Source organism: Trichomonas vaginalis, chromosome III, assembly GCF_026262505.1.
Source record: "Trichomonas vaginalis G3 chromosome III, whole genome shotgun sequence".
NCBI lineage: Eukaryota > Parabasalia > Trichomonadida > Trichomonadidae > Trichomonas > Trichomonas vaginalis.
The window spans coordinates 13,094,944-13,113,980 of record NC_067205.1 but is presented as its reverse complement, the minus strand read 5'-3'; the positions used below and the strand labels follow the sequence as shown (position 1 = coordinate 13,113,980).

The window sequence follows — 19,037 nt, the reverse complement described above, 5'->3', positions numbered from 1 at the left end:
CATGAGAGAAGTCATTCGTGTTAAGACTTTCCTCAAAAAGTAAAGTACAAGAAATTTCCGACAACAGGTATAGCATTTAATGTTACCATTGGTTATTTCAATGACTCAAGACATAATGAAATAAAGAGATATATACCAAAAAAATGAGAAACTGTTAGAACTATTGACTTACTTCTTGTTGAAGACCACTACATGCTAAATGAAAGATTACCAATGACAACATATTTCATTCGAAACTATAAAGAAATTCTCAAAGCTTGTGGTGGAATGAACATTGAGAAACAGATGAAGATTTATACAAAGAGAGAAGATAAATATGTAGTTCGTTATGATAGAACAACCGTTATGGGATGTTATGAAAACATTGTGGGAGTGCAAATATTTCGAACCTATTTCTTATGGAGAACTTTTCACATATACGACTGACTTATATAAACAGAACCTTGCAACATTTAAAGATTTGACATATGCTCCAAAGTATTGTGTACAACTGAAGAAGAAAGCCGAGTCAAAAGAAGTAAATAAAAATAAGTGCAAGTTCATTCCTGAGCACGTTTTCTTTGCTGACTTTGAGTGTAGTACCGATGGCTTTCATAAAGCTTTTAACATCTGTTACGACAGTGAAAATGGTTCAGTGAGTGAAAGCATATGGGGTCAGAATTGTGCAACAGAATTTTTGGAACGACTTCCTGACAAGAGTTTAATATATTTCCATAACCTCAGTTATGATATAAACTTCATCTTAAGACACATGACAGAAGTGAAAGGAACTCCCATCATTAAAGGTTCACGAACAATGCAAATAACTGGTTTATATAAAGGACGGGCAATTATTATAAAAGACTCTTACAGTGTTATAAATAAGAAGCTTAAACTATTTCCTGCTATGTTTAACTTACAAACAGGACCGAAAGAAGTATTTCCATATAACTACTACAGCAGTACTTTGTTAGCAAATGACAACAGAACTGGTGTCATTTCTGAAGCATGTAAGTTTGTCAAGGATGCAGATACATTCATGAAGAACATAGATTCCATCAAAGGTTGCAGAATAGATGAGAACCACTTCGACTTAGAAAAATATAGCTCATTTTATTGCAAACAAGATGTAAGAATTTTAAGAGAAGGTTTTGTAAAGTTCCGCAATGACTTATTGAAAGAGTTTGATTTAAACGTTTATGACTACGTTAGTATTTGTTCTATTGCTAACAAATTGTTTGAGAACAGAGTATACTTCCCGAATGGAAATCTTTATGACCTCTCAAATAAACCAAGAGAATTTATTTCGAGATGCATTCAAGGTGGAAGATGCATGTTGTCAGATAACATTAAACAAAAGAGCAAAAAGAAACTCATTGCTGACTTCGACGCTGTTTCATTATATCCATCCGCTATAGCAAGACTTTATACTTTAGAAGGAATTCCAAAAGTATTGAAGGATGAGATGTTAAGCACAGAGTATCTCATGAGACATTTATTCGATGACGACCAAAAGGAACCCATTGGTGAAAAGTTTATGTCTGGCTTCTTTGTTCTCATTAAGATAACAGAGATTGGAATACATAGACACTTTCCTTTAATAGTTTGCGACCCTGAACTAAATCCAGAACTTAACGTTCCCAGAAGTTCAAACACTTGCTGTTTAATGTATGTTGACCATATAACATTACAGGACCTTATAAAATATCAAGGTGTCAAATGTGAAGTGTTGCAAGGATACTATTACGATGGAAACAGAGATTTGAGAATAAGAGATGAAGTTAAGAAATTGTTTGAGTTAAGGTTAAAGTATAAGAAAGAAGAAAACCCATTACAAGAAATTATAAAACTCATTCTGAACAGCATTTATGGCAAAACCATTTTATCTCCTATTGAGTCAAAAATAACCATAGTAGATGACAAAGATGCTATAAGATATGCTATAAGAAATTACAACCATATAGTGAAGTTCGAAGGTTTGGATGGTTCAGATAAAACTATTTTCAAGCTAACGAAAAGCATTTGCAGACACTTTAACTTTTGCCCACTTGGTGTAAATATTCTATCAATGTCAAAACGTATTATGAATGAAGTATTCTGTACTGCTGAGGACATGGGCTTGTATATAGCCTATCAGGATACAGATTCGATGCACATTTACAATGAAGACATACCACGTTTAGCTCATGAATTTAAGAAGAGATACGGTAGAGAACTTATTGGTAAAACATTAGGTCAATTTCATAGCGACTTTGCAGAAATCACAAAAGATAAACAAAGTTTAGCTTATAAAAGTATTTTCTGTGGAAAGAAGACCTACATAGACTTACTCACTAACGATTTAAATGAAGTTGCATTTCACTGCAGAATGAAAGGCGTGAAGCAAGATGTTATTGCTTTAACCGCTAATGAAATGTTTCCTGACTCTGTTCAGTGTTTCTATGATGAAGATAAAGGTTTAATGGTTCCGCAAGGAAAATTTGACAAAGACTCTGAGTTCAGTGTTATGCAATTATATAAAGCACTTCATGATGGTCAAGAGATTGGATTTGACTTATGTAAGTCTTCTAGTCCTTGCTTTGAAGAGAAGTTTAACTTCTCAATAACGACTAAAACAAGCTTTATTCGTAAGTTGAAGTTCTGAGGTCATTTATTTTTGTCAGCAATGAGGTCATTCGTGATAAAAATAAGCCGCTAGCGGCAAGGGCGAAGCCCATGTGATCATTTACAATACTGCGATGGTAGAGTTTAAGAGTTGTGCTTCAATGTAGAGACAATCTTTCCCATCTGGAGGTAAGAACACTGGGCAGTTATGGTCATGAGTGGAGAACATGTCTATCCAAAACTCACGATTGAAGCCAGTTAATTTATAGTATTTAGGGTTAGGAAGTGGTGAAGTTCTTGTATGACCAATGAACTCATTTTCAACGCCTTTGGCTATATTAGAGAAAAGAATAGCTTGCTTTCTATCCCAAATGCCAGGTGTTACAATCTTTGAAAATTCATTTTTCCTCGGAAGCATTGCATTATAATTGAAAACATTCTTGAAATCATCACTTGGTTCAGAGATTTGAAATCTTATACGTAATGGATTTTCTTTCTCTTTAGCTACTTCATTGAATGGTGAATATATAACAAACTGACAGTCATGTGTTCCATCTTCATTTTCATTAAATTCATAATGAAAGTCTATAAGTTGTGGCTGACTACCTTCTTCTTTCAGTTGTGCAAGAAACTCACGTAAAGGCTGTAAAGTTTGTACTTCAATGTTAAACTTTTTCTCGAACATTTCATTAAATGAAATCATACATTGCAACAATGTTGTATCGTCTTTAAAGTATTTGTATATGTGAATGTTTTGGGCGCTTAAAGACTGTTCGTCATTTTCTATCTCGACTTGAAGTATAAAGTCAACTTTCCTAAATGCACGTGTTATATACATATTTGTTATGCCAATATATTTTTCTTCATTTATGTTCACAATCCAGTCTGTTGGAAACTTAAACGTTACTCTGTTCCCCTTTATTTTGACGTCAGGGTTTTCACTACTGAACGCAACAGATAAAGGTATTTGTCTACATTTAGTTCCAATAAAAATAAACCATTTACTCTTTCTTCACTTCAGCTTCTTTAGCTTTTGCTTCAGCTTCTTCTCTAGCTTTTTTCGCCAGTAGTCTTGGGTTCTTTTGTCTTCCAGCAGCTAATGCAGCAAGTTGTTTTTCACTAAGTTTTCTCTTTGGTCTCTCTGGCTTTTGTTCTTGTTTTTGTTCCTTCAGTTCGGATAAAATTTGCTCGCGAATTTCTTTCTTCAATGCTTCAAAATCTATGACCCCTTGGGTCTTGTCCGTAGGGCTTGTCTGAGTCATTTGACTGCAGATAAAAAACAAAATTAAAACTTTAACCGATGTAAAATGAGCTTGTCAAAATCAGAGCGAGAGTCTATTATATTAAATGACGCAAGAGGAATACAACATCCTTTCTATTACGTAAGTCAGAGTAAAGATGGTAAAATATATGTAAGAAAAAGAAAGGTTCCATTAGCGAATGCAAACCGAGTCAAAGGTCAATTTATTGTAGATAAAGAAATTGGTTCAGGTTCCAATAAAACAAACCCACCAGGATTTTGGATTGGTTTCGATAACGCTTTCTATGCAGTTGCTGGATATCAAATCCTTGCAAATGGTCGTATCGTATATTCTCAAGACAACGCAAGAGAAGAAGCATATATAACTTCAAACTCACAAACTACCGAACAAATAAAGAAAGTAGATGTTTTCTCAAAGACTCGACATGAAGATGTATGGAGTCATTCGGGAACATGCAGAACAGGACAAATTGTTAGTGGTCCAATTACAGCAGGAAAATCATTTGATTTTAAGCTTCGTTTAAGAATTCCTGTTAGAAAGTTTTTACCATTAGAAGCTATAAGATTTATTCCTGCATTTGCTGGTAACATTCAGCTTAAAGTAAAGTTCAGTAGCGACGCATTACAATGCACATCTATATCTGTAAATGATATCATTGCTTTCAATCCAACTCTTAAAGTTGCATTTGCTTCAGATTCAAATCCACCGACAAATAAATTTGTTCCATGGAATGAACCATTCACTATGATAACGAAGGCAATAGAAGCTAGTGGAACAGTTACTATTACAACTGTAACCCAGCAACTATTTCGAACAAAGATGGATTTTAATGAATGTTTCATTCATCCAAAGTCATTCTCTTTAGACCCTAACATTTATACAGAACTTGTAGAACATTATACAAACGAGGCTTTATGTTTTCCTGTTAAAGTTATGGATTGGATTCCTATGGACGGTTCATTCTCAAAGAATACAGATAGTTCAAGTGCAACATTTACAGCAGCTTATACGCCTATTAATGTTAAAAGTATTTGGGCACTATTTAGAAAGAAAGACAACTATTATGTTAATTTTGAGAACCCTAAGTTTAAGTATCTTCAGCTTTCCATGGGAGCTTATGGAAATATGCCTGCAGAACCTGAAAAAATCATATGGACCTGTATTTTATGAAATGGTTGCGAACGCTTGCAATACAAACAATGATATGATAGGATTTAATGAAGATGTTATGAGATCATTGGTGGATGATGGTAGTGTGGAACATAAATGGGATAGCTATGACAACACACATTTCTTATGTGGTTTTCCAACAGAAGTGGACTTTTGCTTCCAGCAAGGTCAAACATCTACTGCTCCAATAACATACAAATTGTCTGTTAAAGGACCTATTGAACTAGCAACTGAAAATACCAAAGCCACTTATTGGATTTATGAGGGATTGTTGCTTTGCAATACAAGTAAGACAGTCAGGCATACCAATAATAAGACTTGACGACTATAACTTAGCAACTGACGACAGTGAGGAATAAAGGATGAACGTTTATTTTTAAAGCTTATAAATGAGTTCTTCATCAAGCTCTCGTGAACCTTCACCATCTATGAAACAAACTTTACCAAACGATTATGGAGCACCTATTGAATATTTCTTACGAGCTGCACAATGGCAAAGAGCAGTCTCACCAAGGTTAGGTGTTCCACCAGCTCCTGTCAAAAATAGCATTTGGTCAAGTCCTTATATAAAATATGGTCTCCCACTAGGTTTGCTAGTTACAGCAGGAGCAGTAATGATGTTGAAAAGAAATAAAGCAAATGTTGTAAATAATACTGAAGTAGCTGAAGTTAAACAAACTCCGACACCTTCGCCAAAACCAACGTCAAAACCAACGCCTTCACAAACAACACCTTCAATGACTCCTGAACCTATGGAAGTACAAACTCCTGTTCAAAAGTCAACTCCTAAACCGACTCCAACATTTAAACCAGAACCTACTCCTCAAATAAATCGTAAAACTCCTGCGTTTCCTTACTGAAAAAAATAACGTTATTTTTATTTAATATTAAAATTTTTATTTGATTGAAATGACGACTAAAGTCACTGAAGCAATGAAACAAAAGTTTTTGGTAGAATACATTAAATCAGGAACTATTCCAGAAGGTTTTTACATTCATACTATGAAGGATGGTAGAGTTCAGTTTAGAAAGATAAAGCAACCATTAGATAAAGAAGGAATTTTGAGAAAGATTAAATTACATGAAGACAACATTGCTGAACTTAAGAAGAAGTTAGAAGAGTTGGAGAAAGCAGACGACAGTGAGGAATAAAGTAATGAATTCAACAGGGTGAAAACCAGGTGAAAAAAGAGGTGAGATTTCACCGCTTCACCTAAATTTATTTTTGTGCTATGTTTTCATACGTGTGAGGGTGGTGATATCATTTATTTTTTATTTTATTTTTTTAAAATTATTTTTATTTTATTTTTATATAAATGACAGAACAAAAGCAACTCATTCGAATTCCACAGTATAACAAACATACATTTAAACATTTATTCTTCCTTCCTGAGCATAACATGTTCTTTCAAATACATCCGAGACCAGTTGACTTTTCATTGACTGTGTATAAAGATAGAAATAGTTATATCATTAAACCATACGATGACGAAGGTAAGTTATGTAAATTGTACGTTAAGAAGTTAGAGAAAGTTTATGTCTTCAAGTATGACTACAATAGGGTTAACACTGATGATGAAGATATTGAGGAAAATTTATGAGAACATTAGTGAAGTCGTTAGTGAGAACGATAGTGAGGTGAAATTGTTGGCGGCTTTGTAAAGTGTCAAATTCACAAGTATTGGGTAAGGTGGAACGCAGTGCCATCATACCCAAGACTTGTATACTAACTGACTCTACGTTTAAATTAATTATTCATGGATATCCTTTTTATGTATTAGCTACCAAATTTGCTAATACTCATTCTATCCCTTTGTGTTATTTTATAATATATCCAGATAATAGTGAAAATATTTCTTTTTGCTTAAGTAAATATTTTGAAACAACTCACACAGAACCTGAATTTATCATGTCTGACTGTGCACTAAACATTTTCAACGGGATTAGGAATTCATTTCCGGAGTGCAATATCTTTTGGTGCGCGCTACATGTAATACGCGCACTTAAAAAGAATCTCTCAAAGATAAATGATGAAGAGATTAGATCAGAAGTCGAAAAATTTATGAACATTTTATGTTATTATCGTGATTGCACAGAAGAAGATGCTGCAAAAATGTATAAAGAGCACATTATTGATAAAATTCAAGATCAATTGGAATTTAATCAATACTTTACACGTCAGTGGGACATTCATAAACAACAGTGGATAGCCGCTGCCAGACCAAATGAATTAACCGTTGTGAATAACGTTTCTGAATCTTTATTTAAAAAGATAAAATATCACGATTTTGGCTGCGTTAAAAATCAAAGAATTGATGTTTTTGTCAAAAATCTTTTAGAAGAAGTTGCACCCAATTACTTTTATCGTATTAAAAACGATTTACTTCAAACAGGTTTTATTCCTTCAATTAGAATTCGCGAGCCTCGATTGACAGATTATAAAACAAAATTGAAAAGAGAAGTTCAATCACGTTTATACCAAGTATTAAATTTTGTTCAGAATCAAGAAGCCAATTTGAATCCATTAAGATTTTTATTGGAAAATGCTGAAGAAAAACTTTCTCAAATAAATGAGAAGATACAAAATTCAATTACATATTTAAGATCGTTTGAAATTCCAAATGAATTGTTAGATACGTATATGTTAGAAATTAATGAATTTTGTTATAATTCTCCAGATTATATTTTAGAACATTTCGAAGAATTTTTGGAGGATTTCAGGTCAGGTGAGTGGGGCTTCCAGGCGCGTTGCGCCCTCTAGCCCCTAAGAAATTTTGCCCAAGACCCAAGAGGAGGACCGAACCCCAGCCGACCAGCCGGTGACAAAACCAAAACCGTTGTTATTTACATCATATGAATGGTGTCACTTTTTGTGTCACTTTTCACAAATTATATATGTTTTCATGTTTTGTCACTTTTCTGTCACTTTTCGGGTAAAAACATTTTTATTATTATATATAAATGAATTTTACAAAACCTCTGTTACCGTTCTTTGGAAATAAGAGTAGATGTAAAGATATTATATTGAGAGGACTTAAGAAACTACCGAATGGTCTAACATTTGTAGATTTGTTCGGTGGAAGTTTCTATATATCCCATTTGTGCCATACAATATTCCCAGACTCAAAGATTATATGCAATGACTTCGACAACTATATGGACCGTCTCAAACATATTCCAGACACAAACAATATATTGAAAGAGTTAAAAGAAAAGATACCTATAGGTAAGATGGAACGTATACCATTAGATAAGAAAAATATTGTGAGAGAGGTTTTGAAAAAAGCAGAATATATAGACTGGGATAGTATATCTGCTAGACTATTATATAGTGGTTCTATAAGAGTTCATGACATTGAAACACTTATGTCAAAAGTTTTATATCTTAACTATACAAATGTTTTCAAAGAGGACATAGAAAAATATATTGAGGGTATAGAGTTTGTGAGATGTCATTGGACAGAGTTGTATGAAAAATATAAAGACAAGGAAAATGTTTTCTTTATAGTGGACCCGCCGTTCTATAACACATGGGATTTTCAATACCAAGTAGACTGGACTTTGAGAGACTCTTTAGAAACTTTAGACGTTATACATAACCATCCATGCTTTTACTTTACATCCGATAAAAGTGGTTTGGAAAGTGTCATGAAATGGCTAGAAGATATAAACGACTATGAGTTTATATATGACAAGATAGAATATGAGAGAGGTCCCATAAACTGGAGAAAGTGTCACAATAAAGAAATTTTATTAGTAAGTAAATGTGGTTTGAAATAGGACTACTTGTTTTAGGTTTTTTCCATTGTGTCATTTATTTATTTGACGTGGCAGAAAAGTACAGAGAATATGAAGATGAACCAATGCCTGCAAATGTTCAGCATATGTACTCGTAATAGATATTTTTATCTAATATTAAATGGACGCACAGAACTTAGCGAATGCACAGCAACCTGGACAACCAAACCCAGAGAATATTCCAAATGAAGTTAGAATACAAACTGCAATGGCAAACTATGGTCAAGTGCCAACAGATGTACAAATGCAAACTGCCATGTCAAATGACGCTGCGTTAGGTTTGCCACCATGGTATGCAAATATGAGATGGAAAGAGTTTTATACAAACCCTGAAGTGGGATATAAACAACTTTATGCAGATGACGCGAACACAGGAGTTGACCCAGAATATGTTTCTACCAGAGGAGAAACAGAATGTATGAGCTCCAGTTAAAGAATGCTATGGAACTCAACAGGAAACGCAAAAGACTAGGTGGACATTAGATTTTTACACGTAGTAAAATGGGTTTCTTCAGTAGTATTGGAAACTTCTTCAGAAGAGTTGGAAGAGGTATATGGAATGGAATAAAATCTGTCGGAAGAGGAATTTGGAACGGTGTCAAAAATATTGGTAAAAGAGTAGGTCAGTTCGTTGGTATTATACCTAAAGACCCTGAACCAGAAGAACAAGCCCCTGTTATACAACAGCCTGAACCTGCACCACAGTCTAGTTGGCAACCAAATCCAACACCTCAACCGTATTAAAAAATTATATTTTTATCGTTCGATAGTAGTTGTATATGAAACTAAGTTCTAAGTAAAACGCATGGTATAATGGAATTATTCTTTTTCTTCCATCTGTAGTAAACCATACTTGAAAGTCTGAAATACTTCCACTCGGTGGTTCATATAGCTTTGTAGGTTTTTCGTAAAAGTCATTTGCCAAGCATAAGAAAGAGTTTTGGGCGCCAGAAAATGAAGCATGAACAATAATAGCATCTTGGTCGAAAACATCTTTAAATAAATATGGTTCATCTCTTGCATATCGACTGTAAATATTTGCTAAAGGAAGTTCGACTTTCTGATTTAACATTCTTTGCAAATAATACCATGACATTGCAGTGAATTCTGTATATATTTGTTCGTCTTTATTTGGATTGTTTTCGTAGATTTGAAATGACACTTGTGAATTTTGTTTGTCATATACAATTCTCACATAAAGTGTGCTATCGGTATTTGCATATTCATCAGCATATTTTGCATAACATGAATTTATTTTATCTTCTATATTTTTTAATGCAGTCTGTAGAGAAGATGAAAGGTCAACTTGTATTAGCTCAATTTCTTCCCACATTTTTCGTTTCCCTTCAGATGTATAATCTATATGAAACCTTACAATAAATGGAAAACTTTTATCTTTTACAGACACAAATTTTATTCTTCGAAAGCCAATAGATTTAGTAACAGATGGGTCTCTTAACCATCTTAATGGGTAGTCAAAACGATAGCCTTCATGCTTTATAGTATCTAAGTCAAACTTTTGACCGACATTAGTAAAAAGTTCATCTAATGGTTTAGTTGTAGCAACTCTTGAATTTTCTTTTTCTATTGGAAGCATATTTTATCTATAATAAAAATGTCAAATGAAACAGCGTCTATGAGAGAAATACAACACAACCGACAACTCATTATGCAAGCTCTAAATAAGAACACAACAAACTTTTCAAACTATGCTAAAATATCTGAGTCATTGAAAGAAGGAAACCTAAAACTGACAATAAACCCTATGACAGATGAGTTTCTATTTCAAGACAATAAAAACAATACTGTCTGTATAAATCCAACAAAAGGAACTTTAAACGAGAAACCTATAAATGAACTTCTTTTGAAAGCAGATGTTGACAACAAAGCTGACAAAGAATATGTCATTGAAAAAGTTCAAGAAGAACATGACAGAGCAGATGCAACATATGCAACAAAAGAGGATGTTGAAAATAAAGCTGACAAAGAAACTGTAGATATGTTGGCACAAACGGTTTCAAGTCATGACAGAGCTTTAATGGAAGATGGACAACAGTTGAAAGAGCTTGAGAAAGGTATTACAGAGTTAAGGAATACAAAAGCAGACTTGACATGGATAACTGGATATGTAGATGCAACAAAAGAATATATTTTCGCATGGACAGAAGGAACATATCCACAAAAACAGCATACACATTCTATATCTGATATTACAAACTTACAAGAAACCTTAAACACTAAAGCAAATAAGACTCATACACATTCTATATCTGATATTACAAACTTACAAGAAACCTTAAACACTAAAGCAAATAAGACTCATACACATTCTATATCTGATATTACAAACTTACAAGAAACCTTAAACAGGAAAAGTGACGTTGGACATACACATACCATTGCAAATATTACAAACTTACAAGAAACCTTAAACACTAAAGCAGATAAAACATATGTCAATGAAATATACCAAAGTTTAGTTGGAACAAAAAATATTGAAACTATTGTTGGTGACTTTTCTGTCAATGAAGAAAATAAATATTTTAGATGGCAGTTTGTACATTCCTTAAAAAATGGTATACGGTATAAACTCATTCCGAAAAATAACAATCAAATGTATGTAAGCTATAAAAAGAATGATGGTACACAAGTTAAAGTTCCATTAGACAACAACTGCTACTTAAACTTATATGGAGACGAACAAAAGAAATATTTCCGAGTTTATGAAATGGCAGATATGATATTACCTGACCCAGCTCCGGCACCACATTATTATGACTATGGAGATGACGACAAAACACCACATGTAGATGAACAAAAGCTAACCTTATATTTAGAATATTATAGATATAAAAGATATAATGCAATAGAAAAAACGAGAATAGTATATTATTATACAGATGACAGAAATAAATATTATAGTCAAGATTTTACCTACCCTGAAAACATCAGATTATATTATAAAAAATATTCTGACACAAACCAGAAGAAACCGAAATAGTTGCACTATATTTTAAGTTCAAAAGGGACAATCCTATAATATCTCATATGTTTGATTTAATGAACCCGGTAGGTTCTATTTATACATCTATGGTGCAAGAGGTCCTCAAGTAATGTTTGGTGTTGGTGTATGGGAACAAATAGTCGACAGGTTTTTGTATTGTGCAAACTCTTCAAAGGAAACAGGTGGAAGTAAAACGATTTCAGGTGAAAATTTACCTGCACACAGTCATTACATAAGATTAACTACATCTCAAGCAGGTTGGCATAAGCATAGATATTGGGATTGGAGAGGAATGACAAAAGGTCAAGGATATGATGTTAAAGACGACGTTAAGTTTGCTATAAATTGTTACTGGGATGACACGCAGGGAGAAGGAATCCATACACATTTCGTTACAGGATATACACATACAACGGGACAAAGTAAAGAATACATGCCACCTTACATGACAGTTTACGCATGGTATAGAATTGCTTAGTCGTCATTTTCAACTTCTTTAGCATATTCGTCTGGAGTTGTCTTATATTTGTTAGGAACTGTTTTTGAAAGTATACCACCTTGAACTTTGACAAGTTTGAAACGAGGTCTGACAATAGTATTTTTATCTTCTGCTTGCAGTGTGTACATTTTGCCATGTTTGCCTAAAACTTCATAATATTCTCTTGTATACTTTCTTCTATTTTTACGAACACGAATGTGAGTACCTGTCGGGTTCCCATTGTTGTCATAGTCAATAGTATTTTCATATGGGTCGCGTTTAGGTATTTCTATTTTTACTTTGTCACCTTTCTGAAGTTTGAAGCCCGGCATTCTTTCTTGTTTGTCTCTTTTGACTAAATTATTAAATATATAGTCTTTCTCTAAGTCAGGGTTGTTTTTCATTTCTTCGGGGGAGTGGTTTCCCAAACCTTTTTGTTTACGGTTATTGTAAATATTTAAAACTTGTCTCATCTTTGCCTGGAGAAGTGTCTATACTTGTCGTCATATGACATTTCATTTGCTTCACCACCTTGTGGTTGGTTTAAGTCTCTTAACATTTTTATACATCCGTCAATGACACCAAGAGCAGAATGGTTTTGGTCGACAATGAAATATTGGTTTACATTTTTTGAACGCAGATAGTTTTTTACATCATCTGATTTGAAAGAACTTTCACAGTCAGATGTCAGTTTTGTTGGATGGTATTTGTCAACGAATATTGTCAAAGCAGTTTTCACATCTAAAATATTTTTGGACCATAATGGTATGGCTTCACAGTATCTTGTGTTTTGACCGACAAATATTAACCAGTATGGTGGTCCATCTTCTCTATACCTCGGAATGTTTTCCAAGATATCCATAAACCAAGCATTTGGTGTTGAACTAAAGATTTTTATCATGAGTGCTTTCTTTGTTGCCTTAGAAACATAGGGGTCCTTGTTTGGATTCGTCATTTTTTAACCCATAAGAAATGGGTTTATTTGGCGCATTAGCAGGAGTTGCATCCAGATTTTTGCCGGCAGTGGGAACAATAGCCAGAGGTGCATTTGGAGTTGGAAGGAAGATTTTGAGTACATTAGGTATACTTAAAGAGAAAGCACAACCTATTATACAAACTGTACAGAAAGGTTGGGATGTAGCACGAGATGCAACAAATCTTATTCCAAATCCTGAAACAAGAGGAAAAGTTCAAGGATGGATGGACAATGTAGGAAGACAAGCAGGAAATTATTATAACAAAGCAAATGATACTATAACCAAGCAGGAAATTATATGGACCAAGGTGAAAGATTCTTTAACAGAGGATATAACCATGCACAACAGTGGGTAAACAATAACCAACCTCAACCGCCTCAAACGTGGGAAATGTAAGGTTTTTTATTGAGATGAAATGAACAATGCAGCATTGAGACAAATAAGTTCAAGATGGATTTGTCGGCTTCCAGCATTTAAACCGATACCATATAGTCAGGCTCAGCATGTGAAACTGAATGATATTATTAAAGGAACCATCCCACCTCCACAACAACAACCAGTTGAAAACAAACCAAACTAAAATTTTTTACTGAGATGAAATGACCGAAGAAGTTGAAACGGTAGATTTGACACCACAAACAAAAAGTTCAGAACCATTGTCAAAACCTGTCAAAGAACTTACAGATGAAGAGAAAAATTCAATAATAGAAAGTGCCAGGTCTGGAAATACAAACCCTAACTATAAAGTCACTTTTCATAGAAATGGAACGGCAAGTATCTCAAAAAAGAAACAGACTCTCACAAATAAAATATTGAAGTCTGAAGGAGCTTTCGAGACAACAGATGGAAAAGTATACTTCACTGACCAACAGTTCATTATAGAACATCTCATTGACTTAGAGTCGAAATATTCTAAACTTTACAACAAACACAAAAAGTTGAAAGGAAAACAAAAACAAATGGCATATGATATTTATGAAGATGTTGACGACACAACTGTTCCTGCAAGTGAAGTAAAGTCAGAGGAACCGAAAAGTGACGAAAAACCGATAGAAGAAGAAAAACCAAAAACTGAAGATAAACTAAAACCAAAGTTTAGTTTCCAAACTAAACCAAGTCAACCTTCATTAGCTGGTATGGGTTGGCGTCAAAGACTTATGGCAGCAGGCGGTTATGTAAAGTAAAGAAAAAAATATTTTTTATTTTTTATAAAAATGCCCCATATAGAATGGACAGAAAGTCTGCTAGAATAAAAGCAGAGTTGCAAAGATATGGTTGGAGAGTTTCGAAGAATTTTAAATATAGGAAAGGAAGACCCATAAAAGTCTATGACAAATTGTCTGGTCTTCGCTACGAAATGGATTTGGAAACAGCACGTGCCAATTATCCAAACAGACTAGAGAGGTTAGAAGAAGAACGTCTTATGGACATGCCTTTCGATGTTAGTGAACCTCAAGTTGAAGGACACGACGGCTTTGCCAGATTCTACTGGAAACATGACGAACAATTGCATCCTTTGAGAAGGAAAAAAGGAAAAGGTGAAGACGCACATGCTCCCATGGAAAGAACAAGATATTCATATGAAAAGTATCGTGAAGTTAGAAGTCAAATTACATCTGGTCGAACCTTTACAGTAAACTTTGACGAAGGAAAGAACAAAGAAGGCTTCATGGGTGTACTGGCTGCAATTCAAGACGGAAATAAGAAAGGACACAATCTCAGATTGACCATAACAGATTTGGATGGTCACATTTACTATGCACATGGCAATGAACAAACAGCCGCAAAACTTCTTGACGCTTTCAAAACTTCAAAGAGAGAACAAATGGTTGACTCCGACTCAGACCTTTTGAATGCAATTGAAGGAATTGCAAGTATCAAGTTCGAATGGTACCAACCTAACCCTCAAGCAGTCAGACAACATGCTGGATACTTCCCGTTCATAAATAAGTCTGACATTGACTTGACAAGGTATGGAATTTACAATTCAATTGAAACAATTGTCAACGAACCTTGCATTCTTACATGTCTCAGGAACTCTGGTCTTGTTACAGATGAGAAGATGAAGTATCTTGAGTCATGTGTGAAGACAAGGTACATTCTCAGAGGTCAATTGGCAAAAATTGCACCGTTGGCAAATGTCAATATCCGAGTCAACATACCTACAGCTAAAGGTTCTTCACATGACGACTATGTTGTTGACAAAGACTTACCATGGTTGAAGATTGTAATTGTCCACAACCACTTCATGTTGAACGAAAGTCTTACAAACCCATTCTTTGGTAAAAGTAAGTGCAACATTGTCAGAGCTGTAAACATTCTTTTCGAGAAAGGTTTGTTGGAACCAATTCCAGATGACAAGCTGACAGAAACTTTTGTACCAAAAGACGAAACAAACTTTTCATTGTTAGCAAGACCAAAAGTTGTTCCAGACAAAGTTCTAGTACAAAAGAAGTACACAGTTCCACAAGGGGTTGGTTTGTTCGGATACCAACCTGAACCAGAAGAACTTCCAATGAGGTTGCAAGAACTTCAAGATGCTATAAACAAACTTCCATTGAGACATCCAATTGACGTCAAATTGTATTGGAGAGCATCTGAGTTAGGTCAGAAGGTTTTATATGAAACAGGTTGCTTCGACGATGTTTATGAGATAACAGGAGAAGTTTCGCAGAAGATAAGAGACTCACTTGAATTTCCACAAACTGGACCAATTGGTTGCGACAAGTTTGACTCAGATGAAAAGATATACTATGTCGACCTTAACGCTGCGTACATGAGGTTTGTCCAATATATTCAGACTGGAATTCCAAACGAAGATGGTGAGTTCCCGGGAAGGAACTATACAGTTGGAAAAGTCATACAACAACTGTATGATATTAGGAAAGCTTCAAACCCCAAACTTGCAATGACACTCAAATTGCTTATGAATTCGACATGGGGATATTCCATTAAGAACCCTCAAGAGATGAAGAGTAAACATTATGAGAAGGTCGACAACTTTGTTGAAAGGTTTTCTCCTTTTGTTTTGAAGTACGAATTCACTCAAGGTCAAAGTGGCTTAGTAACCACATTAAAACCTATTGTCGAACATTGGTCTTACCCTCAGTTCGCAAAAGCAGTCCTTGACGAGTACAACAAATTCTTCTCGAAAGTCAAATCGAAAGTTAAGGTTTACTATGAGAACATTGACGCACTCATGACGAACGAAGAAGGATACAACAAACTCATTGAAATGGGTATGGTCGGTGAGAAGATGGGCTGTTTTAAGCTAGATAAGGTATTTTCCGAAGTTCATGTAATATCGAAAAGGAAATATTGGGGCATACTTGAAGACGGCACAGAAATAAAACATTGCATGAAGTAAAAAATTTTTATTTGAATTTAAATGTGGGAATTCTTGGGAACGGGAAAGGCTTATTTACTTGAGGAACAGGTAAAGGTGGTGGAGGTGGTGGCAACCAGTCCATTTTATATTCCTTCCTAGCTAATTTCCGTTTAATTTCATGGTCGCCCTCGGAGTTTTTGAATCGGACAGGTCGAGTTACACCATTCTTGGTCTCAAACTCATATATAACCTGTTTGTCTGTATTTTCGTCGACTATGGCACGAGACACGAACATTGACCAAATGGACAAAAAGTGTCATTTCGGATGGTCAAGCAGCCAATCGCATTCGAGCACTTCGAAGAAGCCTTACGTTCCAAGGGAGAGGGTGTATGGTGCAAGGCAGAGGTCATGAGACTCTACGAGCAGTACATCCTCAATGCCTGGGAGGACAAATCGTCCTTGAATTGGCAATTCTACCAACTCCTCTGGGACGACCTCCTACGCAACTGGGAAGATAACGAAAGAGCCCAATTCAAAGGTCGGGAGCTAATTTTCCAAATTACCATTAATTGTGCCTACTTATCCAACTAAACACCTAAATTTACTTGGGGTTTCCCCCTAAAATAAAATTTTTTTACTCTTAGAACCACTCGAGGTTCTCTTTACGGTTGTTGAGCTTGTCACCGTCAATGTGTCTGACCTTCGTCTTCTTGTCTGGATTTGGAACCCATTGAATTGCGACAAGCTTGCCCATGGAAATTGAACCGTGATTCCGAAGGTTAAGGTTCAAGTGTCCCAAGTTGTTGAGAACTGGGTTAAGAACCTTGCCGGTCTCCCTGTTGCGGATTATGTATGGGTAGGGTTGGGAAATTTCGTAACTGTCATCGGCAACAAGGGTTGCCCAAACTTCCTTTTCTTCGTTTTTCTGTTCTTCCTCTTCTTCGTGTTTCTCTTCTTCCTCTTCCTCTTCTTCGTGTTTCTCTTCTTCCTCGACAATTCCTTCTTCAATTTGGTACTCACGAATTACGGTGTTGCATGTTCTGTCCTTTCCGAGTGCCGCCCAGATGGTGTCAATCTCTTCGAAGAAACGGTAGATGAGTCGGGCAAGGTCTCGGTTCTCTCTCTCGTAATTGCGCAACGATTCTGAGAAATCGTTCAGGACTTTTTCATTGGAAGCTTGGTTCATGAGGAACTCACCTTTAAGTCCCTTCATCTCTGACATAAGACTACTTTGGAGAGTCTTAACGGTGTTTGTCAGATGAGCTTTCAATTGGGCAATTTGAAGTTGAATTGGGCGCTTGTCTGGCAACCTTGAAAGGACATCTTCCATTGAGTTTGGCTTCGGTGCTTGTTCGGACATCGAAAAAATGAAGTGGTTTGAGAATGACGGTTTTACTTCAAAAAGCTTGTTATGACGGTTAAGTCATACAACAAGTTTAAAATAATATCTTGTTCTTCTTCTGAACGTTTGTTGTCTCTTCCGATAAAAGTTTCGAACATGAGAACCAAAAAACGTTTTTTGAGATTGCGGAAGAGTTCAGGCAAATTTTCATATTCTGGATATGTTGGGAGCAGTTCAAAACATCTGAGCTGACTTTCGGACAAAATTGGGACAATGTCAGAAAATTCATCTTTGGTCGGACTGCTTGGAGGTAAGTCCCTTACATGTAAGTAGCTCTGGTAAAGTCTTCTCATTTCTGCTAACTTTTGGAGTATAGCTTCGTAGTTTAGAAGTTTCAATTTTAATTGTCTTATTCCACTCTTTACTTCTAAACGGTAACTATCCATGAGGTCAAGAGTAGCTTTGGTAGCTTTAAGTGGAGCTATCTGTTCCTTGACTTCTGCAATTTTGGTTGCAATTGTGGTTTGAGCTCCTTCAAGTTCGCTGTCTATGTCGTTCTCAACACCCTCAACCATGGCTTGAAACTCTTCATCGGTCCATTGAGATTGGTGTGGGACGAATTTAACTTGCTTCATTCAAAAAATGAAAAAATGTTTTTACTCTAAACGTGCCATGTATATGGCTATAAGTGCTTTGTTATATGACTTCTTCTTCACATGAGTCTTTGGCAACTTGAGTGTTGGTGTTGGAGTTCTTGGGGGAGGTGGCTCTGAAATTTCAAATCTCTCTCGAGCGCAACAACAGATCTCAGAATAACATTCCCCACTGTCCTTCTTGCCACCATAAACTATGTATTGACCAACCTTGCATTTACAGGAAGACCGGTCAATACAAGGTTCACAGTTGAAATAGTTGTACACAAACCTGTTGAGTACGAGTGTGAGTAAAAACATAAAAAAAGTGAAGTTAAACGTTAAGGTTTACTGAACTGGCTGAATGTCGCCTTCACAGGTTATGTAGAACGGCTGACCCGAGAAGTGGAGAAGACCCTTGAGAATTTGGTTCATTCTTGGGAAAGGGTTCTCTCTGTTTGG

At 35.3% G+C, this 19,037-nt stretch overlaps 15 protein-coding genes and 2 pseudogenes across 17 annotated transcripts, besides 3 other annotated features; 10 read left to right on the top strand and 7 right to left on the bottom strand.

Annotated features, from left to right (window-relative positions):
• Window positions 1–6,678: part of a mobile genetic element that runs on past the window's edge.
• On the top strand, window positions 214–1,451 carry TVAGG3_0693350 (annotated as a pseudogene). Its single transcript has one exon. A coding segment is annotated over exon 1 (1,238 nt).
• TVAGG3_0693340 (organellar and viral DNA polymerase type B) lies at window positions 1,718–2,623 on the top strand (the record flags this gene model as incomplete). The annotated part of the gene is made up of 1 exon (XM_001289466.2): window positions 1,718–2,623. A coding segment is annotated over one exon (906 nt), but the record flags the coding sequence as incomplete, so codon positions are not given.
• Window positions 2,705–3,001, bottom strand: TVAGG3_0693330 (uncharacterized protein; the record flags this gene model as incomplete). The annotated part of the gene is made up of 1 exon (XM_001289465.1): window positions 2,705–3,001. One exon carries the CDS (start codon window positions 2,999–3,001, stop codon window positions 2,705–2,707), a length of 297 nt encoding a protein of 98 aa, XP_001289466.1.
• TVAGG3_0693320 (uncharacterized protein) lies at window positions 3,585–3,845 on the bottom strand (the record flags this gene model as incomplete). The annotated part of the gene is made up of 1 exon (XM_001296443.1): window positions 3,585–3,845. One exon carries the CDS (start codon window positions 3,843–3,845, stop codon window positions 3,585–3,587), a length of 261 nt encoding a protein of 86 aa, XP_001296444.1.
• Window positions 3,891–5,374, top strand: TVAGG3_0693310 (annotated as a pseudogene). Its single transcript has one exon. A coding segment is annotated over exon 1 (1,484 nt).
• Window positions 5,405–5,875, top strand: TVAGG3_0693300 (uncharacterized protein; the record flags this gene model as incomplete). The annotated part of the gene is made up of 1 exon (XM_001296442.1): window positions 5,405–5,875. One exon carries the CDS (start codon window positions 5,405–5,407, stop codon window positions 5,873–5,875), a length of 471 nt encoding a protein of 156 aa, XP_001296443.1.
• Window positions 6,679–6,747: 69 nt separating the features above from the next.
• Window positions 6,748–7,735: a mobile genetic element.
• A 1,579-nt stretch (window positions 7,736–9,314) lies between these two features.
• On the top strand, window positions 9,315–9,557 carry TVAGG3_0693270 (serine threonine-protein phosphatase family; the record flags this gene model as incomplete). Its single annotated transcript, XM_001307647.2, has 1 exon — window positions 9,315–9,557. The coding sequence occupies one exon, from the start codon at window positions 9,315–9,317 to the stop codon at window positions 9,555–9,557; it is 243 nt and encodes an 80-aa protein (XP_001307648.1).
• A 1,444-nt stretch (window positions 9,558–11,001) lies between these two features.
• Window positions 11,002–19,037: part of a mobile genetic element that runs on past the window's edge.
• TVAGG3_0693260 (uncharacterized protein) lies at window positions 12,292–12,699 on the bottom strand (the record flags this gene model as incomplete). Its single annotated transcript, XM_051243132.1, has 1 exon — window positions 12,292–12,699. The coding sequence occupies one exon, from the start codon at window positions 12,697–12,699 to the stop codon at window positions 12,292–12,294; it is 408 nt and encodes a 135-aa protein (XP_051089719.1).
• Window positions 13,688–13,852, top strand: TVAGG3_0693250 (uncharacterized protein; the record flags this gene model as incomplete). Its single annotated transcript, XM_051243131.1, has 1 exon — window positions 13,688–13,852. One exon carries the CDS (start codon window positions 13,688–13,690, stop codon window positions 13,850–13,852), a length of 165 nt encoding a protein of 54 aa, XP_051089718.1.
• On the top strand, window positions 13,872–14,456 carry TVAGG3_0693240 (phage tail repeat-like family; the record flags this gene model as incomplete). Its single annotated transcript, XM_051243130.1, has 1 exon — window positions 13,872–14,456. One exon carries the CDS (start codon window positions 13,872–13,874, stop codon window positions 14,454–14,456), a length of 585 nt encoding a protein of 194 aa, XP_051089717.1.
• TVAGG3_0693230 (uncharacterized protein) lies at window positions 14,630–15,940 on the top strand (the record flags this gene model as incomplete). Its single annotated transcript, XM_051243129.1, has 1 exon — window positions 14,630–15,940. A coding segment is annotated over one exon (1,311 nt), but the record flags the coding sequence as incomplete, so codon positions are not given.
• TVAGG3_0693220 (DNA/RNA polymerases family) lies at window positions 15,947–16,639 on the top strand (the record flags this gene model as incomplete). Its single annotated transcript, XM_051243128.1, has 1 exon — window positions 15,947–16,639. A coding segment is annotated over one exon (693 nt), but the record flags the coding sequence as incomplete, so codon positions are not given.
• On the bottom strand, window positions 16,647–16,895 carry TVAGG3_0693210 (uncharacterized protein; the record flags this gene model as incomplete). The annotated part of the gene is made up of 1 exon (XM_001286588.1): window positions 16,647–16,895. One exon carries the CDS (start codon window positions 16,893–16,895, stop codon window positions 16,647–16,649), a length of 249 nt encoding a protein of 82 aa, XP_001286589.1.
• Window positions 16,926–17,192, top strand: TVAGG3_0693200 (uncharacterized protein; the record flags this gene model as incomplete). The annotated part of the gene is made up of 1 exon (XM_051243127.1): window positions 16,926–17,192. One exon carries the CDS (start codon window positions 16,926–16,928, stop codon window positions 17,190–17,192), a length of 267 nt encoding a protein of 88 aa, XP_051089714.1.
• TVAGG3_0693190 (cytochrome B-C1 complex subunit 6, mitochondrial family) lies at window positions 17,242–17,961 on the bottom strand (the record flags this gene model as incomplete). The annotated part of the gene is made up of 1 exon (XM_051243126.1): window positions 17,242–17,961. The coding sequence occupies one exon, from the start codon at window positions 17,959–17,961 to the stop codon at window positions 17,242–17,244; it is 720 nt and encodes a 239-aa protein (XP_051089713.1).
• Window positions 17,994–18,578, bottom strand: TVAGG3_0693180 (uncharacterized protein; the record flags this gene model as incomplete). The annotated part of the gene is made up of 1 exon (XM_051243125.1): window positions 17,994–18,578. The coding sequence occupies one exon, from the start codon at window positions 18,576–18,578 to the stop codon at window positions 17,994–17,996; it is 585 nt and encodes a 194-aa protein (XP_051089712.1).
• Window positions 18,600–18,896, bottom strand: TVAGG3_0693170 (uncharacterized protein; the record flags this gene model as incomplete). Its single annotated transcript, XM_051243124.1, has 1 exon — window positions 18,600–18,896. The coding sequence occupies one exon, from the start codon at window positions 18,894–18,896 to the stop codon at window positions 18,600–18,602; it is 297 nt and encodes a 98-aa protein (XP_051089711.1).